Source organism: Haliotis rufescens, unplaced genomic scaffold, assembly GCF_023055435.1.
Source record: "Haliotis rufescens isolate VD_foot unplaced genomic scaffold, xgHalRufe1.0.p SCAF_5, whole genome shotgun sequence".
Lineage (NCBI taxonomy): Eukaryota > Metazoa > Mollusca > Gastropoda > Lepetellida > Haliotidae > Haliotis > Haliotis rufescens.
Genome location: NW_025964223.1, coordinates 40,864,354 through 40,885,469, shown reverse-complemented (window position 1 = coordinate 40,885,469; position 21,116 = coordinate 40,864,354). Strand labels below are relative to the sequence as shown.

Below are 21,116 nucleotides of genomic sequence, written 5' to 3'. Positions count from 1 at the left end.
CATGCCTTTGCATGTGTTTGTTACGGGTACCGCAGCTGACGCAGTATAGGTTCACATTTTCAAGAAAAAACTGGTATCGTCACTATTTGATAGTGATTCATAAAAAAAGCCAGTAATGTAGTCGGAATCGTACAGTGGACCCACTGCATAAGGTTTATTCAGTGCAAAAGGTTTATAGTTAATTTACCTTTTAACATAAGTACACTCCTGTCAGAAAACTTTGCTTATAAGTGCTTCTGTAAATCCTGTTATACGTATAACTTAAACATGTCCCTAAACATGGTGCACCCAGTTAAGCTGTTTGATCTGTAAAATAAGACTTTGTGAAACCTTTTACAATTAACATGTCGAAATCCAAGTGTTAATCTACTTAACAGAAAAACCAGGCCAGAGCTGTTGGATTATCTAGATTACGACCAGATTTCCCAACAAGACCCTCTTATTCTATGACCATTAAAGCTACTCTATTTCGCTCACACCTATACACGTCGTCAGTAGGCGGCTGTAACTATGGAACGGAGGACACAATACAGAACGCAGAACAGAAGCTGAGGAGTCCCCCACACACTAGTTGGAGTTCCATGGATACGATTAAGGGATATCTTATAGACATAGATCGTAGCTGACATGTCATTAGATGTCCCCTGACGGCAAGACGATTATCGTGAGTGACCTATCGTTCTGGAGGTGATGAGATACCAATACTAGCCCAGAGGTGACATCGTAAAGACACAGGCCAGCTTCGGATCTACCTTAAACCTATATGACTTGGTCCCTAAGGCTCGTTCTTTGGAACTTGTCCACGGACGTTAGTAGTAATTGAACGTTACAAACATTTAGGTCAACGATTTGTTTGGAAAACATTATTGAAATATGTTATGTATAGTACAACGTGCGTGTACGTACATATGGTATTTATGAAAAGCAGGAATAAGACATTGATGTGATAATGATCCAGCAAAACAGAGCAACAATAAAACCGTCAGATCAGATGAGAAGGTGAACGTGTGTAAGGAGTTTCAGTAGAAGGTCTGGTTGACAATGCTTCGTTCCAAGAGTGTGGAGGACCTTCCCTCCTTCGCGGATGGGGATGATATGGGCTGGAGCGAGGAGGACACAAGACAAGCCATGCTGGACATCATACAATCAGATGGGTAGGTGAACACACCCCACTGCACTCATGTACAGTAGTCCGTAATAGTCAAACCAATAAAATTCTCCAAACATTCCCGTTCTCCATAACTGACTCAAGAGTTCTCCATACCATTATAACAACTAGAACAAATGATGTGAAGATCGTTTACAATCGTTAGCTAAATTAGCTTTGTGCAATATTGGCAACTTCATTAATAATGAAAATACAATCCTCCCAGAACATGTCATAGCTTCAAACAGGCTGTTAAACAATGGAGTATAAGGAGTACGTACGAGTAGTTTTTATGCCACAATCAGCCATATTCAAACTATATCACGACGAACTGACATAATCGAGTATAGACGAGGCAAACCAGTTATTGAAATAATGAGCAACGTCCCGTACCGACGGTGTACGATTACAATCAGCCATCAGCCATCAGCCATTGATTTTGCAGACGCATCTTCAGATCTTTGTTATCATGGAATATTGTCAAATAGGTTAACATGCAATGCAAATTTCCTTCAAAATGAGCGAATAGGTATCAGTGTCATGTGGCTGAAAAGTGAAGATGCAGGTGTTAGACGTTTACCACAACGAGCACTGTCAGGTGTTGACAAACAAATAATCATTATCAGGGTAAGGTCGCGATGCGATACGATACGTGATACGCAATACACTATATACGATACCCGTTACCAGATACGATAAACGATACCTCCTACGCGATACCCGGTACATGATACCCGATACAAAATACGATACACGATACGCGACACACGATACCCGATACACGATACACCTTGTCGATCCATCCCTTGTTATTCGTGGAGCTGGGAGTATTCGTTGAAATCGTCATATACATTGGTCTAAAAGATTACATACAAATTGATTTTTTAAATTTTTCAGCGACCTTTCCCTTTTGGGGTCTCTGAATCCCCAGAGGAGCGCTTGTGAATGGCGGGGGACAGTGAGGGACAGAGCAGGGGCGATGTGGAGTTTCACGGAAGACAAAAAGGCGGGGGCTACATCGAGAAGGACAGCCAAATCTACAATGGACAGAAAGTATGTATTCCGCGACACACGTAGGTGTGTCCTAACACATTTAAAACACGATTACGAGTACATGTTACATATGAATCCTTCTGTTGGGCTAGAATTTAATACTTTGTGACACTGCATTCTTGCCATTCTGATCCAAACCTCTGTTTTACGTGATAGCATCTTCTTGATTCAGGTGCAACATACATGACTATATTCCCAGACTGGTATCACCCAGATAATGGAAATGTGGTTATGAAGACATTGTTTCAGATTTGAGTGCAATCATCATGTTTCTAGTCTTCTCCTTACAAGTATTCTTCTTTTTAATTATGAATTGACTGCCATTACCTTCAGGTCGATTTACGACTTCGATCGACTGGCAACACCCGGAAGAGAGTTACCTCCCTCTAGACCTCAGAGGCCAAGGACAAAGTACACTTCTGAGGTTGACGTGGACACTAAAAGGGAACGAGAATACATCATCAGATGCAACCTCCCGCGTTACTCTCGAGGCCCTTTCAACAAAATGATACTTCAGACCTTCTACAAAGCTCCCAAATCCAAACCAATTGGGTACGGAATGCCAAGGCCCTTCACCAGGGAAGCGAGCGTGCAGCCAAATGCTATCTCATCCATTAACTCAAAGACTCAAAGCTACATCACAATAAACAGACACAGGTCTCTGTGCCAACCTCACCCATGTTCAAATCATGACGTGCACGATCAACAGTACTGTGATATTCTTGGACCAGGCACCTGTTCTAGGTGTATAGAGAGTACCAACCGTCACATTGCAGAGGTCATTCAGAAGAAGATGTTCCCGACTATTGAAGTGTCAAACAATTGTTTGGTCGTTCCCAAGTTGTCCAGGTCTCTCAAAGAAGGTCACATGAAACAGATTCGGAAACGACCTCTCCAGGAGTTTAACCTTCCTGACTTTGGCAGGGGTCCCTCGCGCCAGATGCAGAGTATCAACTGGGAAACTCTTCACCACAAGTCCCCCAGTAGCAAGATATCTACGTGTGGGTCAGTACCATCCGTGTCCTGTACAACGGCTATAGGTTCCTTTAAGTCCGGGTATACTGGAGAGTGAAGTTGACATATGCCTGTTGGGATCTTGAGGAATGCCATGATTTGTTCTTAATTTGGACTTGTTTCTTCCGCCAGCAACATTGTACCTACATCGCTGAAAAGAATAATCAATGGACAGTGCCACCTAAAATATGATGGGTCTGTTAACAAACAAACTATTTTCCATAACGGATTAAAGAGCAAGTGTAGAGAATTTCAATATTTGCACATGTGTATTTTAGCTATTCTGGATATTAATCAGCAGGTTCAAAGACGAGATATGACGTCACATTGTTGTGGATAATGTATAACATCATACTTTGTTCATGACCTCACATATTGATAGCATTACGCAATCTGAATAACAGGTTGACAAGACTTCAGCAGGCTTGACATTTCATACGACATTGCTCATGGTTCTTCTCTAAATAAAATACACAGGGGAATGAGTATTTACAAAAATGCACTTGGTGGAATATTAACAAGCAAAAATATTTGGCGAGGGTTAACAAATAAAATGACACACATGGAAACGGTACATAAACAAGCGTAACATGATACTTAGGGGAGGATTAACAAATCGAATGACACACATGGAAACGGTACATAAACAAACGTAACGTGATACTTAGGGGAGGATTAACAAAAAGAATGACACACATAGAAAAGGTTCATAAACAAACGTAACGTGATACTTAGGGGAGGATTAACAAAAAGAATGACACACATGGAAACGGTACATAAACAAACGTCACGTGATACTTAGGGGAGGATTAACAAATAGAATGACACACATGGAAACGGTACATAAACAAGCGTAACGTGATACTTAGGGGAGGATTAACAAATAGAATGAAACACATGGAAACGGTACATAAACAAGCGTAACATAATACTAAGGAGAGGATTAACAAATAGAATGACATACATGGAAACGGTACATAAACAAACGTAACGTGATACTTAGGGAGGGTAAACAAAAAGAATGACACACATGGAAAAGGTTCATAAACAAACGTAACGTGATACTTAGGGGAGGATTAACAAAAAGAATGACACACATGGAAACGGTACATAAACAAGCGTAACATAATACTTAGGAGAGGATTCACAAATAGAATGACACACATGGAAACGGTACATAAACAAACGTAACGTGATACTTAGGGGAGGATTAACAAAAAGAATGACACACATGGAAAAGGTTCATAAACAAACGTAACGTGATACTTAGGGGAGGATTAACAAAAAGAATGACACACATGGAAACGGTACATAAACAAACGTAACGTGATACTTAGGAGAGGATTAACAAATAGAATGACACACATGGAAACGGTACATAAACAAGCGTAACATGATACTTAGGAGAGGATTAACAAATAGAATGACACACATGGAAAAGGTTCATAAACAAACGTAACGTGATACTTAGGGGAGGATTAACAAATAGAATGACACACATGGAAACGGTACATAAACAAGCGTAACATGATACTTAGGGGAGGATTAACAAAAAGAATGACACACATGGAAACGGTACATAAACAAACGTAACGTGATACTTAGGGGAGGATTAACAAACAAAATGACACACATGGAAACGGTACATAAACAAACGTAACGTGATACTTAGGGGAGGATTAACAAAAAGAATGACACACATGGAAACTGTACATAAACAAACGTAACGTGATACTTAGGGGAGGATTAACAAAAAGAATGACACACATGGAAACGGTACATAAACAAGCGTAACAAGATACTTAGGGGAGGATTAACAAAAAGAATGACACACATGGAAACGGTTCATAAACAAACGTAACGTGATACTTAGGGGAGATTTAACAAATAGAATGACACACATGGAAACGGTACATAAACAAACGTAACGTGATACTTAGGAGAGGATTAACAAATAGAATGACACACATGGAAACGGTACATAAACAAACGTAACGTGATACTTAGGGGAGGATTAACAAATAGAATGACACACATGGAAACGGTACATAAACAAGCGTAACATGATACTTAGGAGAGGATTAACAAATAGAATGACACACATGGAAACGGTACATAAACAAGCGTAACGTGATACTTAGGAGAAGATTAACAAATAGAATGACACACATGGAAACGGTACATAAACAAGCGTAACATGATACTTAGGAGAGGATTAACAAACAAAACCGCCACACGGGGAAACAGTACATAAACAAGCGTAACATGATACTTAGGGGAGGATTAACAAACAAAATGCCACACATGGAAACGGTACATAAACAAACGTAACATGATACTTAGGGCAGGATTAACAAATAGAATGACACACATGGAAACGGTACATAAACAAGCGTAACATGATACTTAGGGCAGGATTAACAAACAAAATCGCCACACGGGGAAACAGTACATAAACAAGCGTAACAAGATACTTAGGGGAGGATTAACAAATAGAATGACACACATGGAAACGGTACATAAACAAACGTAACATGATACTTAGGGCAGGATTAACAAATAGAATGACACACATTGAAACGGTACATAAACAAGCGTAACATGATACTTAGGGGGGGGGGGGGGGGGGGATTTACAAACAAAATGACACACATGGAAACGGTACATAAACAAGCGTAACATGATACTTAGGGCAGGATTAACAAACAAAATCGCTACACGGGGAAACGGTACATAAACAAGCGTAACATGATGCTTAGGGGAGGATTAACAAACAAAATGACATACGTATACGCCAGGATTGAAAAGGTACATTTAACAAACAAAATTATATGCTTACGGGAGGGATAAGAAACAAGATGCTTTACAAAACAATGACATACTTAGAGGAAATTAAGAAACAACATTAAATGACACTATGGAGGTTAACTAACGAAATGACATGGGTCTGTTGGAAAATATAACAAAACGAAATAGTACAGCTCTATTGCAAAGGCCAATAAACAAAATGACATGGTACTATGAGAAGGGTAAACAAACACTAAAACGGTTAACAAAGGAAATAACAAGTAACTATGACGTTAACACACAGAATGACAGAACTGCGGGAAGGGTTAACAACCCAATGGCATACTTTGGGGATGGTAACTAACGGACTGATTTGGATCAAATATGTGAATGGCTAGACGTGACTAGCATATATATATATATGGATGCTAGTCACGTCTATATAGTCATATATAATATAGTCACGTCTAGCCATTCAAGTAAGTGAACTTTGCATCACAGGTTTACTGAAAGTCACACCTTGAAAGGCTATGGAAAAATCCCATATCTGAAATTGCCCAAATATTCTTTGAGAATTCCCGGACACATTTCTGGCGTACGTCTCATATTTAGACAGTGATACTCGTGATACTCTGATAAGACTGAAGTCATTCATTTAACCTGCCAGTTGTTATCTAGTTTACACTGAACATACTTATGGGATGGGGGTAGCCTAGTGGGCAAAGTGTTGACCCGTCACGACTAAGAACCACGTTCGAGTCCCCTCATGAGACCATCGTGTGTCATTGCTAGTGTCATGCTGCCGCGATACGACTTAAATGATGCTAAAAGCAAGAACCCTATTCTCACTCACTCCTCATACCGTCACGTATGATTAATCACATTTCACTATTTTCAGTACAACAATATTATTTGAAATCTTCAAAACCTCCATACTTCCGTCAGGTGACAGTTAAACATGACGACAGAAAAAGGTCCTAGCTTCGAGAATGGGATGAAGCTATGTTAAACTAAACTTGGCATGCCACTGTCATGACGACATTCAAATGACAGCCAATAGCTAATAGTGTATTGTTTGTGGTTGGGGAAACGACGTACTGTCGTCTCTCTTCCGACCCTGACATAATTGTGGGATAAATGCATAGACACCTTCGTGTTCGTGGACCTGTCTAGGTAAGCGTCATGTCTCAAAATGGTGTATTAAAATCATCATGTCCGAGAAAATTTTCCATTGCCTTAGGCCAGAGCAACCTATTTGATGATGTTCTAATTTATGGTATAATCAGAATTTCCTCACGAGTTTGGGGACATTGGGGATATTTCGGTATTTCGATACTTAAATACCCAAACTATCCCATATAAAGGTGTAGGTCCACAATAAACTCTCTCCTTAAAACGAAGGATATCCATTATATTTAAAAGTCGGTACTGCATCAGTTTATTAGAGCATTACACCAGCTAATTTATGTACAAGAGAAATATATTGAGCTTTCTGTTTTTTTTGTTATATTTGTATAGCAATGTAAAGGCCACAAATCGTCCAGTATCTTTGCAGTGGTCCACGAGACCCGATAAAAGCCAAATGTATTTCGGTCTCATGTGCATTATTTGTATATTTGATTTACGAGATGCGGTGGGAGTAGCGCCATAGGCAATGCAATGAAAGGGTTTCTTTCTCTATTGTATACATGTAGAGTAATGTTTCTGGTGCTTGTAAAACGTCTTTGAAAAGTAACAAACAGGGTGGCCGATGCCATATGCATTTTCTTGAAACAATACATCACCAGCACCAATGGCACATGCATCAATTGCCAGCTTCAATGTTTTCTCAAAATCCGGTGCTTTCATGACTTGAGAATTCATGAGTAGGGGTTTAGCTCTGACAATTTGGTAGCTAATGTCCCAAATAAACGTTGTCTTTTTGGACAACAAAGTAGTGAGAGCGGACACTACATCAGAGAAAGTTTGGCAATTTTTGGTGTTGTTACCAGCCAAACCCAGATGTCGGGAAATTTATAGCTTCCAGTTGACCGGTATTACCTGACCGTGACCTGACAACACAACATGTGCCAAATCAACCCTTGGCAAGATTTACAGTCAATTTCGCCTTTGATAGTTTCACAAATTCAAGTGTGATTGGTTATTAAGTCCCTGTCTATAAGTGACCCTGTGACCAAAGACTAACTCTAACCCTAAGGGACTGAAGCCTTGTGATTCCTGACTGCCTACTAGCAAACATTCTTCAATCCAGTCATTCTCAGTTTCAAAGCAGTTAATCCTGATAATACGTGTAAGAGTCTAATGAATGCTCCCTAATGTACCTTGTGACTCAGGGTGACAAGCATAAGATTTGACCCGTCTCACTCCCGGCTCATACATGACGTGCTGAATTGTCCCTGACATGAAATACGATCCTTGGTCAGAGTGAACTTATTCGGGTAAACCAACAATAGTGGAAAACTTTATCAAAGCCTTTACAAAAACTGACACAGCAATATTCATGAACGGATTTTCATCTGAGAATGTTAATAGTGTTTACCAGATGTCAATCGTATGGTACAAATATTATAATATTGAGTTTTTCATGTTTCAAAATGCTTCTAGAATGTGTTGTAATAGTTCGTGATGATTAATTAACATTTTGAAGGAAATCATACTATTTAGAGGTACTGAATTTAATTAGGATCATTCATTGTTGAGTGGCAAACCTTATTTTTATCATGGTCATTTTGAGTTGGTGTCTGACAAACATCGTAAAGGTAATACTATTGTTACGGAGCTATGCTCAAATGATCAGGGGTGTCATAAAATATGAATAAAGTAAAAATGAAAATTTGGCAATAGGTTCACAGGTTCATAATAACTGCTAATAGTACTAATAGATGACAATAAAACATCAGATAAACCCAGTCTGCGCTTACAAAGATCACTGGTTAATTACATCAGAGCAAATATACAAGCAGCTTAACTAAGCAACTGAATTACAGTAAAACCATTGCTAAAACAACACTTTGAAAAGATACCGACCAGATGCGTATAATTAAGTCAATTAACACCCGAGTCAATTAATTCATGAGTGAATACCCTGAATAACGGGAAATAAACACAGAGTGCCTATCCCTAAAATAAGTCACTTAGACCGCAAAATAGACGAGCACGTCAGAATATCAAGAAGTCTTAATCGACTAAAGACTAAATCACGGGAGGTTGGTTATCCATTGATTACCAGCGAAACTGAGTATTACAAACCCTAGTAACTCAGTTTAATTCAGTTCAACCAGACTAAGTCAGAATCTTGATAGAACAGTGTTCCGAACCCATTAATGACGAAACCTGAGTTTCGACCGTGACCACTCCAGTAGCAAGACAATTGTGAACGATTTAACAAAACCTGGAGGGTGAAGACACAAAATTAGACCGAAGTATAAATATACAGCGTGCGGACGTCGGCGGTAACAATCTCCCCTGTGGACTGCCAGGGAATGAAACAGAGGGGGCGCTTAGCCAACGTGTGTTTTTACAGGGCATGTCGACTTATTGCTGAACAACCAAAGTGGCATACCTTTAAAGGAAACAATTGCTCCACATTATATTGCCCACATGTGATCATAGCCTGGACGTTGTCTTGCGTTGAACATGAATAATATATCTTTGCATCAGAAGTCAGATTTATGCATACAAAATTTTGAGTTAGAGATAAAATGGAGTTGTCACAGTGTATGAACAATTAGAATTAAATTTGCTGCCAATTTGCCTGAGCCTCCACACTTTAACACTTCAATGAACTCAGCTGCCAGTTGGGTTATGTACTGTGTATACAGACGAAGGTTCATCCGGACAGGATCTCGGATTCCCCACTATGGGAAAGCACGTTTTGACATTCATATCACTGGGTCATCTGTGCGCCCTGGAACGAGGAGACGTCTTTTGTTTGTGATTACACAAACATAATGCACTCAGAAGCTTTCTTTCGAGATGAAGTTTGAAGACATCGTGAAGCTCCTGGGTGACTTTGGCCCCTATCAGAAGAGGCTATACTTCCTACTATGTATCCCTGTGATATCAACCGGTGTGCAGATAATGATGCTAGTCTTTACACTGGGAGTACCAGACTACAGGTATATAGAACTACATAATATGTTTATAAATAACTTTTATTTATGGATCCTTCGACCAAAAAGTTCACAAATTAAATGTTTTAGAAATAATTTAGTTTTACCATCGGGTGCGCCATCACGGGAACTGACGTAAAACTTTGCCTTTATATTCCAAAGAAACAATTATCTTTCATTTACTTTGTTTAAGCTTCCCACGACCAATAATATGTTTTAGGGATGATTTTAAGGAACACATATCTTTATTTCAGCCATCGAACCTACGCTTTTGTCAAAAACATCCACGATCCAAGTCATAAGAAAGATGACAATGAAAAGGCTGAGGAGTTAATATGCAATATTGATGGTCTTCCCAGAGACCTCAATTGAACATAGGTTTTGTTGGGGGATTGACCGTCATGTAATGTCTACGGTCTTCACAATGGTTGTCCTATTTTGAATCCAATGAATTTACGTTTGATTCTGTCTAGGTGTGCCCTCCCAGACTGGGACAATGACACATACACCATTCAGGGCGAGCAACATGCACGTGCAGTCAACGCAGCCATTCCTCTATCAAATGAAGTAGCACAACTCTACTCTTCTTGTTTCATTAACAATGTCATCAATGGCACAAGAGGAGATGTGTTTTACACAAATACTTCGCGAAAATGTGAAAAATGGGTCTACGCCACGGATATATTCAGTTCAACTATTGTCACAAAGGTTTGCCTAAAACGTTTCCATATTTTAAATAAGTCATTTACGTAAAACCATCCCTTTTTGGATTTTGGGTATGTATTGGTCAAAATCTACATTTAAATGTTGATTTGTGCACCGTTAGACCCAAAGACAAAACAAGCAAAATGTAAAACCAAGGAAGTGAATTGGAAATTCCCTGACTTACGAGGTCATACAATAAGTGCTACATAAATGGGAGAGAAATTGTGGATGTCAACTTCTTTATGAGGAACACAAAGTTTCGGAGGATATGCTTACTCCTTCATCAGGTAAAAATAACCTGATGAAGGAGTAAGCTTATACTCCGACAGGTTGTGCCCCTCATAATAAAGAAGTTGACATCCACACATTCTCTTCCTTCAAGGTCACAGGTATCTCATGATTAAAAGTAAGAGCCTCATGAAAGGGGAATCGGCTGGTTATTTGCATCGGCTGTTTGACAAGCAAGCCATCAGCGCGGCTCCTTGCTCATCACTGGTCCAAACACTTTCTATGCAAATGCCGCTGCAATATGTAGCTGGATGTTTTGTTGATTATAGCGTTAAAACAACATGCACTTCATGTATGTGTATGTATGTATTAATATTTTATCTACTTTTATGTTGTTGTTCCGGTAATTTCCAGCACACAGAATTTGCTCCAACATTTTCAGTTTGGATGGGTATGCGACATGAAGCTGACAAAGACTCATGCCCAGACAATGTCCATGCTAGGACTATTGGTTGGAAGTGTGTTGTTGTTGCCCCCGGCAGATTTGTAAGTATCTTGTCATAGAAAATAATTCGACCATAAATACAGAAAACACTCAAATAACATTAACAAACTCTGATTCAAACAATTGATTTGGCACCCGTCACACAGATAGATACATTGCTAGACTCAACTGAGTGAGACAAGTTTAGACTCAACAGAACCTTAGAGCAACTTCAGAGTGGTGGAGGTTTAGAACTCATTGCCTTTAGGACGTGTCCAGTTAATATTACACACTTTCAAAGCATGTCATATATCCACAATGTTTTGTTGATCTCACCTATGGTCAATGTCTTGTCTGCAGCATCGGAAGGAAGAAGATGTTCATGGCATCAATCATCCTGCATATTGTGTCCGCCATCTCGATAGCCTTTGTCCCCAGCTTCGCCATCCTCAGTCTTCTTTATTGCATCAACGGGATGTCCGTCATCGCCATCTGGGGCAACGGTTTTGTTGTAGGTAGGAATGCCTAATCCATTTCCGGATCTGGGGACCCCTTGTGAATTCTGGGGCAGAAAGCTTTCTCGTCCTGATGCAAAACCAATAACGTGTGTAATTGGGAGACCCGACAGTTGGTATTCATTAAGTTTAGACAAGGGAGAGAAGCTTCCAGAGGTGTCACTGGGAAGAACCAGTTAAACTGACATAAACAAGCCAGAATCTCCCTTGTGAGCACTGCAGACAGAAAGACCGCTGAGAGACTTTAGACTTGCAAATCATTCTCAATTTGAATTGGACTCCTTTTTAATTATTTTCTAAGGTCTGGCAGACAGACTACAACCACTTGTTCATCAGCTATATAGTAGATAAAAATGGAGATTAGGTGGTTATGATCACAATGTGTGAACTGACTGAAAGCTGGCTATGTGACTCCATGGCGTGGCTTGTTACATTAATTGCGATCAACCGTCGTATATGTGGATCATGGTTGAATGTGACGTAAAACAACATTTGCTTACCCGCTCAAATAAAATTATTTTGACAAATGATTGGTGTTTGATTTCAGGTGTCGAGTTGGTTGGGCCTTTAAAGCGAGTATTGACGGGCATCGTATGTGAGTTTTTCTGGACATGCGGTTCATTCATAACAGCTACACTGGCATACTTCGTGAGAGATTGGCAACACCTGCAGCTGATAGTTTCTGTGCCAACGGTCCTGTTTCTAGTATATTACTGGTAAGCCTTTGTGAATATAAAGTGTCTGAGAACTCCTTTTAACGATATCTGTCTGTGTGCATGTTTTGTTTTATTGAAGACCAATAATTTTACAATCCAATTTGACCTGAAGGCTTGCTGAAAGTCACTTTAATTCTGTACAGATCATACATACTGTCTAAACTTGATAATGACCCAAGGCCTCTGTTCACCCCTTCTGCTGACAACGTGCAAGTTTATGATGGGTACTGAACAATTCCTTTAATCATTAAATGGTATCACATCAGTCAAACCCAGAAGACGATTGCAATTTCAATTCTCTACACGTGTGCCTGTTTCATAGAAAATCGAAATTTATCCCACCACTTGGGATCGTGGTGCTGCTAAAATTTATCTCAATATCATATTGTAAATTCAAGGGATGTGGATCCATGGAAAAAATAATTTCACAATACTCCTACGAATTTGGTCTCCATAATACACTGTTAATATGTGTATCAGTTACATGCTGTTGATGCAGTGCTTATAAATATAGCCTAGCTATGTTTTACTTTCAAATTTGATGAATCTGGTAATATTTACCATACTGTTTTATTGTTGTATAATCGATTTTACCCAACTCACTACAGAACAATTCTATTCATTAATATACAATTTAAAACTTCGTTTAAGGCTTATATCAGAGACTTCACGCTGGCTGATCAGTAAGATGAAGTATGAGGAAGCGGACCAGCTATTACGTCATGCTGCCAAGGTCAACAAGAAGACCTTACCCTCTGACATATTCAGTGAAAACATGTTAGAACAGAAGATAGGAACCGCTTTGGCGAATATTCACAAATCCCACTTTGGCTGTACGGACACTGGTGGTGATATTCAACTGGTAGGGATCAACAACACTTACTTCGTCTTTAGATGCATTATGGATAGATAGATAGATCGATTGTCTTTATTTCCTCCAGTATTGAAGATACAGTATATAAAATAGATACCTGAATGTAATTAAAAACTAAACAATCTAGTTTCATGTCATAGCGAAGCGGGTATGAACGAATGCTGCCACTTGTTAACATAATGAGAGACTAGTAACATAGTTTCGCCCCATATATCAAGCTCAAGGCCTTTCATGCAATCATGCTGTTCGTCTAAGAGGAAAGACATGATAGCATCATCATCATTCGACCAACGTGCAACGTGCATCACCATTAATTGCATGAAGTGACCTAAGCACTGCAACGGGAATTGCAGAGGATCTCAGTGTAGAGGAGGCGTCTCGCGAATGTCATCCGCGAGAGGGGTTCATTCTCAAGATACTGACTCCAAGGTCATGGTGTTTCCTAAGTTGACAATAATCGTATTTTACTTCATAATTTGACAGTCTGTTTCATGGTGTTGTATGGGTGCTGATACCCTTCAGCATTGTTGAAATGAACGATTTTAGACTTCTGCGTGTAACGCCAACATATTGGTACTGATTGCTATTGTCAGGTTCATTATTAGTGTGATGGTAGTGTCAGACTTTGTCAGTTTACCACTCTTTTGTCGTGTTTCCAGCAATGAATCGCATCAATCATATTTTAATGTGGCACATTTCCGAAAACGTGAGTGGTGCTCAATTAATGCTTTATTGTCCCTGATTACCAGTTCGAGGAATAATCAGGCTATTCTCTTGCTACTTTGGTTTCAGGTGTAATATGAAACATTCAGGGTTGAGATATCATCAGATATTGCCAACAGTTGAAAAATAGCCATAGCCATTGTGCATTAAATATGTACTAGTAAAAGTATGGATGATGTCCTTCACAGTGTTCACGATGGATCACATATTGCCAACAGTTGAAAAATAGCCATAGCCATTGCGTATTAAATATGTACTAGTAAAAGTATGGATGATGTCCTTCACAGTGTTCACGATGGATCACAACCTGCTCTAGATTCGGTCGAAGGCCTGCCGTTCGCCGGTTGAAAACAAATACTGACACGCAAAACGTCACATAGACGTATTATGTCATGGTATTTACTATTTAGCCCAATATATAACAAGAAACATGTGGTAGCGTAATGTACTATGCAGTGAAATATAGCATATCCAAGAAAAATAACATGCAAAGAATGTCTGGCAAATATGCAGATGTGGTTTTGATTGAAGTTGGAATGAGGTATTCTAAGAATTTGAAGGATTCGTCCCAGAGGATAATGAGGTAAGACGAACTGCTTTGGATAAATAGGCTAGCACGATAGCGCCAATATGTTATCATGGTCGCACTGCCCTGTGACGATGTGAAATGGTGTCGTGGTGAGACAACTTCATACCATCACTGATTCGGCCGCATATATGTCATACTGGTATCCACAGACTACCACTCCGATAAGGGGCGATGGGCAACAATGTGGCGATCAGTCAAACGTGAAATGCCATATGGCCGGCGAACACGCAGATGAATGGTGATTTCATTGGCTGTTTGTCCTTGCCTCCGTCAAGCCTAGGAACTGATACAATCATGGATGAGGCGAACGTTGTGGTTCCAGCTATAGCTATCGTTCTCTTTTCTAGGATTCTTGGAAAAACAGTTTTGACTTCCTTGCACCATAGTAGAACAACTTCAAACACTTCTAATCCTCCAGGTTCGTTGTTAGTATCGGCTTCTTTGGCCTCGGCCTGAACGTGGCTAATCTTGGCGGGAGTGTCTACACAAACTTCTTCATTTCATCCGTGGCTGAGCTGGTCGGCCATGTTGCGAGCCTATTTCTCCTCGACCGCATTGGAAGGAAGTCTTTTCTCTGCACCACCATGATCCTCGGCGGGGTGTGCTGCACAGCGACCATTCTACCTGTGCTCTATGGCGATGTGTGTAAGGCATAATTATCTTGATATGTTGATGTATTTATCTTTTCACATATGGAGTGTGTTATTGCTTACACCTATAATCTCCACCTATGTGGTTGTTCCAGGTTATGATGGGTCACCCGTAACTGATTATTGTCGAAAGAACCAGCTGAAATGGGAGAATGTGGTCAGGATATATCTGTGACTTGGAGCGTTGTTTCAGCTTGTAGTTACTGGTTTGCTGGTTAGTGTGCCTGGTCCGCTCTCAAATACCTCTAGGCCGACGTAATATAGCTGGGAAAACTATTGCTGACTGAGACGTCACTTACTCGCTCACTCACTCACTCACTCACTCACTTTTAGCAATGTTGCCTTCGAGGTTTACAGATAATTTGTCAAATATATTGGAGAGAAAGAGTGAATATAGATTTTACCCTCAAATAGAGTATGTTCTATATTCTCCCCAGCTCTGAACTGGCTGACCATTGCCTTAGCTTTGACTGGTCGGGGTTTCGCAGTGGCAAGTTTCGACGTCATCTGGTTGTATTCTTCAGAACTCTTCCCTACTGTCATCAGAAACTCGGCTCTGGCCGTTGCTAGCATATTCTGCAGGGTTGGAGGAACTTTATCGCCTTACATTGCTAACCTGGTATGTTCTCTAAAGTTATGTCTCTTTATTATTTTCACAAAAATATAAACGATATTTTAATGTGTGGACAGATATGTTCCGTGGACAACACACTCATTATAAAACATTGTAAACAGTCGGGAAAAAAGTATATTCGTATATATAAAATTGGATTTAGACAAAATATCACAAACGTTAGCAAAACGCACCTTGGCTAAAACCGTGTACAGTCACCGAAGCACTGTGAACTTAAGGTCCAATTTCGCCTGGACACCTGTGATACCCGTATCAGACACATATCCTTCGAATAACCATATCATGTTTGTTTCATTTTGAGCCATCATCGACAAGAATGTACTTTCTTTCACCCGGCAGTTTAGTATTGAGACAGCATAGTCGAAATATGATTTCTAGAGACCAGGGACAGGAGAAAGGACAGGAGAAAGAAAGCGCATCAAGCAACGTAACAAGGATAATATAATGATAAGGGTGAATCCTTGATGTGGAAAACAAAGTCCGGTCGGCAATTGCATCTGGGCGATCGTGTCTGTGAGTCTGTAAATTTAGATGCGTATCATGTCACAATAACAGCTATCGTTTTCATACGGAATCATTTCTGTTGTTAAACAGGCTCTAGTGGTATCAGGAGACTTTGGTCGGGCTGTCCCTCTCCTTTTAATCGGTACGTCCATGCTATTGGCGGGATCTGCAGCTCTGGCGTTGCCCGAAACTTGGAAAGCTCCACTCCCAGATACTATTGATGATGCTAGGCAGATGCAAAGGTACATGTTAGCAAGACATTTGAGAACACTTGAACAGTTGATTTGATTTATGCCACACACCTGGTATGTAAATGACTTACACACCTGGTATTGGTAAAATGTTTTGGCTTTAACATTGAAGGTATTCTGGTTGGAGAAATGCAAAAAGTACTGTATTGCATAACCATATTTGTAGCTTCCTATTGTTTCGGGGTGATTTCAAAATTCAAATGCCGAGGATAACCCTGAAATCGGTATGAACAGATCTAAATTATGGAAGCACTAAATATCCAAACAAGATAAATAATAATGAACACACAGTTCATTTATTTATAGATTTATATTCACAAAAGGCCAAACAATGAGTCAAATACGTGGCAGCGGCAATATATAGCTGACCATAGAATAAATATCAGCACTCACGAATTTTTCATTGTCGAATGTCTTAAGTGAGGCACGTGCTCAGTTCTTGATTCCGGAATCAGTGTTGGAAGCTGGCAGGAAATCGACACTTTCAGCTAGGCAAGTAGATAAGGCGCGCACAAGTTAGATCGTAGAAGGCCTCAAATCGCCCTCGTCTCGCTCTTATATAGGTGCAGCCTGCCTTCTTGAAACTGTCACATCACGAAACTCCTCGAATGATGTAGTTTGTCCTGGAGTATACAAACAACCAAGGGCGGGAACTCGAAATTAACTCGATTGCCAGTGTTGCCAATAAAAATATCTAGTTACATTGTACGAACGCTTCCTTCGATGTCACTGACCATTAACAGTACCCACAATACCAGAATATAACTCTGTATCTGGAACTGTTGTAGCAGGTTATTGGCCCACATTGTGAAGATGAAGATCACTTCTTACACCACAAACCCTTGAGACGATGTTTATATAACTCTATAAAAGAAAGTTGACTAAACTCAAGAAGGGATTAGAAAATTTTAATAAAGTCAAGCCAAGGTCAGTGTCACACGTCAGCTAGTTGTAAACAATGTCGTAAAACTGAGGGACACTTTTGAATATTCATCCTGTCTGGCAGACAATAGATGGGATTGAAGCTCAACGTCATTAGAGCCCTGAGCATATTACTGTCTTATTACACAGCTGGTGGTATGGTTGATAAATGATGTAATTTCACCGAATATTCATATTACTTTCCAGTGAAAAAAAAAATATCATTGGGCTTTCTGTTTTAAATTCTGCAGTTTTGGGAATGTGTTTTCTAGACCGGTAGGGGTGTCATTAAACCGAAAGTGCATATATCTAAAACAGAAAGAGGCATGAGATTTAAGACAGTCAAATTTGAATAAAGATATATATTGATGCGGCTCAGTTATCACCGGAGTTTGTGAGGTCCATATGATTCTTGATACATCGTTCTCTAGGAGGTTTTGGGGCGTTCAGGAATTTACAATTATTTACCTATTTCAGCAGAATGTCAGAATCAGTGTGAAGGGAAGTAATGAAGTACGATGGCTGTACTGTGACAGATAATTCTTTGTAACAACCTACTGAAGAATCATCCATGTCCAACTTGCCGTTTATCTTTCGCATGCAGTTTGACGAATGGTCAGTGAGTGAGTGAGTGAGTGAGTGAGTTGGTTGGTTTTGGTTTAGCGCCACCTTTGATATTAATCCAGATTGAATAAAGTCCGGAGTAGTGAAGGTCTCAGACGTTTGCCACTTTGATGGATTCCACGAGAACGGGTATGGTGCTGACAGATCTAGAAACACATCGTGGGGAACAGGGATTCGAACCCATAATCATAGGTTTCTTGCAAAGTGGCCTTTGTTTCCTGCAGAGTCCCCACATATCGTCAAGTCAATGCAGTTGTATTTCTATTTTCAGAACGAGCCGACACCCTGACAATTCACAGGTCTACCCGATCTAAAAGAGAGAAGGTGCGCGAGAAATTGTAGATACGGATATGTCCAAGCCCACAATATAACTACATATAGGCGAACCTCGTTGTGTCGAAAGTCGCGGGGACCAGGAAACATGTTCGAGTTATCCGGGGTTCTCGACAACCAACAAAGAGAATTTCCGAAAAAGAGAGACTATTACATATAATCTGGTCATCTTTGGTTTAATACTACGTTTCAACGTTGACAAACAGATTGTAACAATATAATAAATAATAAAAACGTATCATGTAATATTATTCTAAATTATTTATTTACCTGGACATTCATTTTGTACTCAAGCAATTCATTATCACGTCGTACCAGCTTGAGACCACCTACGTGGTCTAGTGGTAAAGCATCCGCCCGGAGAGCGGAAGGTCCGGGGCTCGATGTCCAGCAACGTCAAGCCAAAAGGATGGTATTTGGCACTCACCAATAAGGGAGTTAAAAGGTAGTTGTTAAGGGGCTAAAGCAAGGACTAGTCCGCTCGAAGTCAGTATATTGTGTCGGAGTGAGGTATTCGTGTTAAAAGTGCGGCATGGTATCTCAGTGGGCTAGCAAATCGGCATTAGTCCGAACTAGTACACATACATGTACACATATACGTACACGCACGCACGCACGCACGCACGCACGCACGCACACACACACACGTACAAACACACACACACACACCGTAACAACTTGAAACAGATTGCCATTATGAAAAAGATGGAGTGATAATGATATCAATTGCAAAAACTGCCTGATGACTATAAACCGATATCGTCACTCGAGATTGGGGATAATATTTACCGCCGCTGGTCAAAGTTCAAAGACACTTGTCGTTACCAGATCAGAAACGTGGAAGCTGCACTGTCACATGATGGCTTTTAAAAAACAATATTGTTCCCAGAGTTGTAGAATAAGACAGTATTCCGTCAAACACATATTTCGGACTGCTTCGTAGAAGCTGCACTGCCGCATGAGAGCTTGACGAGGAGCCTTGACGAGGAGCCTTGACGAAGACCTTTGGCACTTCATCATAGTTGGCAGTTTACACACACGACTGTGTTTTTATGAACATTGTTCAGCACCCTGAGTAATCTACTAATGTCTTACGCTGAATGTTTATAATAGGCAGTTCTTTACATTTACATTGTTGTATTCCCACGCGCTGATAATTGCTGTATTTTGTCTGATTTCCGTATGCATTACATACCAGTTTACCACGTTAGGAATATATTGGTCTTCAGTTTGCTTGTATTAAATATGTATTACATTTGTTTTTACTAGTTGCCGTTTGTATCTAAAGTTTAAACAACTTTATATTTTTATATCGTATATGTGAACTCTAATGGAAGTGGTTTGGGCACGAAGGGGTTTCACCTAGTTATTGGATTAAACTTAGGCAAATTCAGCTTGAATTACTTAATAATTTGAATATTAAACGACGGCTGTCAAACACCTGAAAAGATTAATTCTAACCACGCCATTCGATGAGATAGACAACTTCCTCGCTCTCTCTTAATTTATTCTCATCGTAGAAGACTTTTGTCAGAGATTAGAATTGACTCATTTGGGGCGAATTATAAAGCAATCCTAAGGACAGAGTGTTAAATTTAAAACTGAAATATGACTATCCCATTCTGTCACACGGTGACGTGTTCAGTAATTCAATGTGATTGACAGTATGAATAAGTATTAAACGTACAATGATAGTGACTTGATATATGTATGACCTGGCAACTCTTACCACCAGGCGTCACCCTGTGAATTGGATTGAACATACTTTTAAGGATTATAGCACGTTTATGACCTGATGTACATTCATACCGCATATACATAAGAAACCCAATCGTCCAACACGCCACAATTTAGTATGCACAGTTGCGTATCAAAGGCCTGCTAGAAACAGTTGGTCGAGGGTTCGAATCCTAGAGTCATCCTATTTATGTTTCTTACATATATTCATGGTGATCATTATAATAACCTTATAAATTTTCACGGGTTTCCCTGAAATGGTGAACATCTAAGGCATACATCACCTCGGGCTTTCTTCTCACAACGAGCTGATAAGCCGTTAAATATATGAAATACGTTTTTCTCAAACATACGTCATAATGAAGCCACACGACATGTTAAAACATTACAAATAATTTTATTAACGAAACGCCTTTCTCACAATGAGCACACATCCATATATGTTGAACACATAATAAGAAATATCTGATAAAATATTTGGAAATTGTACATTGAACAGAGCAAGAATGACATGT

At 39.8% G+C, this 21,116-nt stretch overlaps 2 protein-coding genes across 5 annotated transcripts; both read left to right on the top strand.

Annotated features, from left to right (window-relative positions):
* The first annotated feature begins 502 nt into the window (after positions 1-502).
* On the top strand, positions 503-3,689 carry LOC124110288. Its single transcript, XM_046469534.2, has 3 exons — positions 503-1,154; positions 2,045-2,200; positions 2,534-3,689. The coding sequence occupies exons 1-3, from the start codon at positions 1,042-1,044 to the stop codon at positions 3,270-3,272; spliced, it is 1,008 nt and encodes a 335-aa protein (XP_046325490.2). The 5' UTR covers positions 503-1,041; the 3' UTR covers positions 3,273-3,689.
* A 3,891-nt stretch (positions 3,690-7,580) lies between these two features.
* Positions 7,581-19,094, top strand: LOC124110316 (organic cation transporter protein-like). 4 transcript variants are annotated; one of them, XR_006857247.2, is made up of 9 exons: positions 7,581-10,119; positions 10,587-10,821; positions 11,489-11,592; positions 11,891-12,045; positions 12,593-12,761; positions 13,413-13,623; positions 15,366-15,592; positions 16,035-16,216; positions 16,826-16,958. XR_006857247.2 is itself a non-coding variant. In XM_046469583.2 (8 exons), exons 1-8 carry the CDS (start codon positions 9,977-9,979, stop codon positions 18,843-18,845), a joined length of 1,212 nt encoding a protein of 403 aa, XP_046325539.2. In that variant the 5' UTR covers positions 7,581-9,976; the 3' UTR covers positions 18,846-19,094. The 4 variants fall into 4 exon arrangements, 2 of the variants coding, with proteins under 2 accessions (XP_046325539.2, XP_046325540.2); XR_006857248.2 differs by lacking the exon at positions 15,366-15,592; XM_046469583.2 differs by lacking the exons at positions 15,366-15,592; positions 16,035-16,216 and adding an exon at positions 18,803-19,094 and having other exon boundaries at positions 16,826-16,977.
* The last annotated feature ends 2,022 nt before the right edge of the window (positions 19,095-21,116 follow it).

What these genes read in the sequence shown, in the direction of transcription:
- LOC124110288 (XM_046469534.2), top strand. Translation starts at nt 1,042, where the DNA reads ATGCTTCGTTCCAAGAGTGTGGAGGACCTTCCCTCCTTCGCGGATGGG. An exon ending in GACATCATACAATCAGATGG is followed by an intron (nt 1,155 to 2,044) that starts GTAGGTGAACAC and finishes TAAATTTTTCAG; the next exon opens with CGACCTTTCCCTTTTGGGGT. An exon ending in AAATCTACAATGGACAGAAA is followed by an intron (nt 2,201 to 2,533) that starts GTATGTATTCCG and finishes CATTACCTTCAG; the next exon opens with GTCGATTTACGACTTCGATC.
- LOC124110316 (XM_046469583.2), top strand. Translation starts at nt 9,977, where the DNA reads ATGAAGTTTGAAGACATCGTGAAGCTCCTGGGTGACTTTGGCCCCTAT. An exon ending in GTTCAACTATTGTCACAAAG is followed by an intron (nt 10,822 to 11,488) that starts GTTTGCCTAAAA and finishes CAACATTTTCAG; the next exon opens with TTTGGATGGGTATGCGACAT. An exon ending in GGGCAACGGTTTTGTTGTAG is followed by an intron (nt 12,046 to 12,592) that starts GTAGGAATGCCT and finishes GTTTGATTTCAG; the next exon opens with GTGTCGAGTTGGTTGGGCCT.